Source organism: Bison bison, unplaced genomic scaffold (assembly GCF_000754665.1).
Source record: "Bison bison bison isolate TAMUID 2011002044 unplaced genomic scaffold, Bison_UMD1.0 scf7180017864340, whole genome shotgun sequence".
Classification (NCBI taxonomy): Eukaryota; Metazoa; Chordata; class Mammalia; order Artiodactyla; family Bovidae; genus Bison; species Bison bison.
In genome coordinates this window covers 5,598,975-5,603,965 of record NW_011494912.1, presented here as the reverse complement: position 1 = coordinate 5,603,965, position 4,991 = coordinate 5,598,975, and the positions used below count along the sequence as shown (strand labels likewise).

Below are 4,991 nucleotides of genomic sequence, written 5' to 3'. Positions count from 1 at the left end.
GGTGCGGGGCCGCGGGGGCTGCTGGGAGTGGTAGTCCGTGCGCAGGGCGCGAGGTTCGCGGGGACGCTTCCTTCCGGTGGTCGCCGCCGCGGACGGATTCGCGCGGCGCCACCTCCTGGACTGAGGCAAGCGCTGGCGCCAGCATCGGATTCCCGTGCTGCGGTTTGGGAACACGCGGACGGCGCCTTCTCGCCATGGCCCCCCTCTCGACGCGGCTGCTTATCCAACGGGGGCGACCCAAGAGCAACCGGCTGGGGAAGATCCGGAGCTTGGAGTAAGGGCCGAAGCCACACTGTCCCACCGGGGCCTGGGTCGGCGGGCAATCGGAAAAAAGCCTGGGATCCTTTCTCTCTCCCTTCCCGGCCCCGTTATCACCCCGAGTCTTTAAACACTCGGGCGACACGCCGTCCTCTCCTTATGAGATGGGGCGGGGCGGGGGCGGGGGGCGGGTTCTGGAGCAGCGTTGCCCCAGAAGAGGGCCTGGGCTGCTAGGGAGACAGTCTTGTAGAAAGAATATGGAGCAACCTGTTGAGTGAGTTACAGGGGAGCTCAGAGAGCCCCCCCTAGAGGATCAGGAAAAAGCCTCTTGGAGGTAGCCAGCTGCCTCAAGTTCTAAAGTAGTTATCAATGGAGGCGACGTTGGGGATCAACTGCACAGGCAACAAGAAATATCAAGAGAAAAGCCATCGGAGGCACCTGGGCTGACGTGGGTATGGGGTGGGAAGTCGGTGGGCCTGCCCCCTGAGCCGGCCCTGTCTACGCCTCTCCCCAGCCTGTCAGGGCTGAATCTGCTCTCAGAGGACTTGGACCACACGCTCCTGGGTCGCTTGAAGCAGCTGCAAGAGCTGGACCTCTCCGACAACCAACTGGAAACGCTGCCCGCCGACCTGGGCCTGCCCCACCTGCACGTCCTCCACTGTGCCAACAACCAGCTGAGCGACGTCACCCACCTCTGCCAGTTCCCGCAGCTCGAGGAGCTCAGCCTGGAGGGCAACCCCTTCCTGACAGTAAGTGGGTGCCCGCAGCAGCCCCAGGCACTCGATGGGCTGGAGCTCAGCCACAGACTGGGCGCAACCCCGAGCCGCTCTTCCCTCATCCCCCAGGTCAGTGACAGCCTGAAAGTCACCTTCCTCCTGCCCGAGCTCCGTAAGTTCAACGGCAAGGATGCTTCCACCACTCGCTCTAAGGCAGAGAGCCTGAACCGGGAGCTGACCACCAGGGTGAGGAACGGGGAGGAGTCCCCGGAGCTCGGGAGCCTTGAGTGAGTGGCAGAATGGGGTATCTGGAGGACTCCGAGATGGGCCACAGCGGCCCTGAGACCCTACCCTGACCCAGGGCTCTGATCTTGGCTGTGGTGCTTGGCCTTGTTCTTGTGCAGGCAGGCGATGTTGAGACGCTTTCGTGGTGACACTGCGCTGGGCCAGCTTTTCCCTTCGGGGGCTGTTTCTCCCTGTGGCTCGCTTGGGTTTGTGCAGCCGAGAAGGCTGTGGTTCCTGGAGGCTTCCCAGAGGCGATGAGGGCGACGCCTCTGATCCCTAGAGACAGAGGCGCCACAGAAGGTCCAGGAGAGCTGGGCTGGCCTGAGCCTAAACCTGGTCCCTCTTGTGCCAGGTCGCAACTCACTGGAAGAAGTTCATGGCCGCGCTGAGCCCAGAGGAGCAGGCACAGGCCCAGGCAGACTTTGTGAAGTCGGCTGTCAGGAACATCCGCTACGGGCCCGTGTCGCTCCGCGAATTCACCCAGTGGCGGGTATGCCCTCACGCCGCTGTGCTGCCCATCGGCCCTCGCAGCTCCCTCCTCCCTGGCTCCCACAGCCTGAGCCGCCCTGGAGGTCGCTGGCCACAAGAGGACGTGGGGAGTAGGGCAGGTCAGGGAAGGTGGCCTGGGGGCTGGAAAGATGCTTCCCCAGCTCTTACTGGCTGTCTGGAAGGGGCTTGAGGCCCTAGGACTGTGCCCGGCTTCCTGATGGCCTGCTCCCACCCAGGTGCGGATGATCTCTGAGGAGCTGGTGGCCTCTGGTGGAACCCACACACGTGAGGCAGACATGCCAGAGGGATCCCACAAAGCCACAGCTACCCAGCAGCCCAGGGTGAGTGGGGCTCCCAGGCTCCCTGGGCCTGCCTTGGCTCTTCCTGCCTCAAGAGGCATTAGGGAAGCGGGGGACCTTGAGATATGCCCAGGAGATGGTCTCCTGTGCTTGAGTGGGTTCTCTCTGACCCTGGTACCTCTTGCCTCCCATACCCCAGGAGGGTGAAGTTGAGTCTGTTGAGTCTGTGACCAGGCAGATGGGTGCCTGGTCACCATGCCTCAGCCTGCGCCTGCCCTCTCCTCCACAGGCCAGGCCGGTGGCCTTGAGGCGGCCAGGTGATACCCTACTCAGCCTGTCCCCCCAGAAGCGGATGTGCACCTCCCTGTTGGCGCCGGTGGAGGGCAGCCTTGTGGGCTCTGACAGCAGCCAGGTGAGCGCTGCATGGTGGCAGGGAGGCGCAAGGTGGGAGTGAGGGGCCGGGGCCAGCCATGACTGCCCTCTGTCCCCATCCCTGTCCTGCAGCTGGAGCCCCTGCACTTCCTGCAGTGCCACAGCAAGAACAACAGCCCCAGCGACCTGAAAACCCAGCTCTGGGCCTGCGCCTTCGAGCCAGCCTGGGATGAGGGTACACCCTTCGGGGGCAGGGGCCCTGGGAATGCCACTTTCAGGGGCTACCTGGGAGGGTGGGGAGCAGGGAGGGACAGAGAGCTTAAAGTGTCATCCAGGTCAGGAGGAGCAACTGCCGTAGACAACTGAAAACGTTTTCACCAGACTGAGCTCCCAAACAGGGCAGGCAGGGGCCGCGTCGCAGACCGTGGCCACGTGTGGTGGGGAGGCCGTGTGTGTGATCGACTGCCAGACGGGCATTGTACTACACAAGTACAAGGTGCCTGGTGAGGTGAGTGCCAGCGCCTGGCTCCTGCGGGGTGGTGGCAGAGCCTTGGCTCCTGGGGGCAGAAGTGTGGAGGTCGAGGGGCCAGACTCGGCCGCCTGCTCAGCAGGTGGCCCTTGTCTTTGGTGCTGGACTGCGGTTCCGAGGTGGCTCTGCCCCTCCGTGACTGCTCCCCTCCCCGCCCAGGAGTTCTTCTCCGTGGCCTGGACCGCCCTGACGGTGGTCACACAGACCGGCCACAAGAAGCGCTGGAACGTGCTGGCGGCCGCGGGCCTGCGTGGGCTGGTCCGGCTGCTGCACGTGCAGGCCGGCTTCTGCTGCGGGCTCATCCGGGGTCACAGGAAGGCCATTGCCACCCTCTGCTTCAGCCCCACCCACGAGACCCACCTCTTCAGTAAGACCCTCCTCCCACACCCCCCAGGGCTCCCCCAGTACCCGTGTCCTGCAGCCTGGCACCTCAGGGCTCCTCCCCGGGGCGGGCCTCACACCAGCTGCCAAGGTCAGCTCAGACTGTGGTAGGAAGCACAAGGCTTCAGAGACACCTGACCCGGCTTCAGATTCTGTCTTGTTCCCCCAACCCGCCCTGCAGCCTTGGAGGTTTCTCAGAGCCAGGGCAGTGTCTGCGATCTGGGTGGGTACCCCAGCCCTCTGGATGTGGTGAGGTGATATCTGAGCCGTAGCTGCCTGGTGTGGGGCATGTTAGGTTCGAGCAAGATAAGGACGGGGCCCCGGGAGTCCTGTCTCCAGTTGTGGCCCTCCCTCCCTCCCTGCCTTGGAGGGGCTGGCCTTGGGAGCCTGGTCTCCACCTGGGATGCAGCCTGCAGGAGGCAGCGGGGCCTTCTTAGAGACACCTGTCTCCTTCCCATCCCCTCACCAGCGGCCTCCTACGACAAGCGCATCATCCTCTGGGACATCGGGACACCCAACCAGGACTACGAATTCCAGGCCAGGTGATGCTGCGAGGCAGGACAGCCCGGGATGGGGGGTGGGCGCACCCGAGTCTGCGGCCTCACGCCCTCCCGCCTCTCACCTGCTGGCAGCCACCTGCTCACACTGGATACCACCTCCACCCCCCTGCGCCTCTGCCCTGTTCCCCCCTGCCCGGACACCTACCTGCTGGCCGGCTGTGAGGGCGGCTGCTGCTGCTGGGACGTGCGGCTGGACCAGCCCCAGAAGAAGAGGTGAGCACGGGCAGGGGATGCCCCGAAAGCCCGTCCTCAGAGCCGAGCAGCTGCAGGTCCGAGGGTCTGACCCCAGGCACACCTGTCGGGTAGTGCCTGCACTATGCCCCTCGCCCTGGGGAGCCCAGAGGCAGTTTCCAGGGCCCTATTTGCAGAGCTGGGGTGTCCGCACCTCCTGCTCATCTCTCGAGGAAAGATCACTTTCCAGCACTCCAGGCTGTGATCACCTCATCACTGCCCAGGTCCTACCACTCGCCAGCTGTGGGACCTTCCCTTGTCCAGCATGATTTCATCTGCAAAGTGGGGACAATAACTCACACCCCAGGGCTAGTGGAGGGCAACGGGGATGGTGTCTGGGCTGGGATGAGGCCCCGGGAAGGCCAGGTTGAGGCTTGTGGCTCTTGGACCCTGGGAGAGCTGAGGCAGTGCTTGGGAGGGAAGCCCTGCCCTCGAGGGTCCCAGAGTCTGGTGGAGGAGACAGGCATTAAAATTGCACAAGTAAGGCGCTCTGAGAGGGGCAGGGAGGCTCAGGGGACTCTGAGGTGACTGGTGGCAGATGGACAGGTCCTCAGGCCTATGCTCTTCATGGACCCCAAGGGTCAGGTGGGCAGACGGAGGGAGGGTCTTCACACAGAGGGAAGCGCAAAGGGCAGTGGCAGGGCAAGCTGGCTGACCAGGGAGGTCTGGTCAGAGCTTGGGAAACCGGAGGGAAGGCAAAGGCGAGGAGGCAGGGGACACCAGCCCTGCGGTCCCTGGTGAGGTACTGAATTTTAACCTAAGTACAGGGAATAGCCTGGGGAGAATTTGAGGGCAGGTGGCAGGGGAAAACTAGAACGACATCTCAGCACAGACCAACTGCCACCAGGCAGTGGTCCAGACAGGTGTTGGC

General features: G+C 63.9%; 1 protein-coding gene across 1 annotated transcript in view; it reads left to right on the top strand.

The window, feature by feature from the left end:
* Positions 1–48: 48 nt before the first annotated feature.
* Positions 49–4,991, top strand: part of LRWD1 (leucine-rich repeats and WD repeat domain containing 1) — a 6,638-nt gene continuing 1,695 nt past the window's right edge. Inside the window, exons 1-11 of the mRNA XM_010854328.1 lie at positions 49–274; positions 773–1,007; positions 1,104–1,220; positions 1,612–1,749; positions 1,985–2,089; positions 2,337–2,459; positions 2,552–2,654; positions 2,818–2,927; positions 3,108–3,315; positions 3,799–3,871; positions 3,962–4,102. Coding sequence (XP_010852630.1) covers positions 195–274; positions 773–1,007; positions 1,104–1,220; positions 1,612–1,749; positions 1,985–2,089; positions 2,337–2,459; positions 2,552–2,654; positions 2,818–2,927; positions 3,108–3,315; positions 3,799–3,871; positions 3,962–4,102 — 1,433 coding nt within the window. The 5' untranslated portion in view covers positions 49–194. The remainder of the gene's footprint in view (positions 275–772; positions 1,008–1,103; positions 1,221–1,611; positions 1,750–1,984; positions 2,090–2,336; positions 2,460–2,551; positions 2,655–2,817; positions 2,928–3,107; positions 3,316–3,798; positions 3,872–3,961; positions 4,103–4,991) is intronic.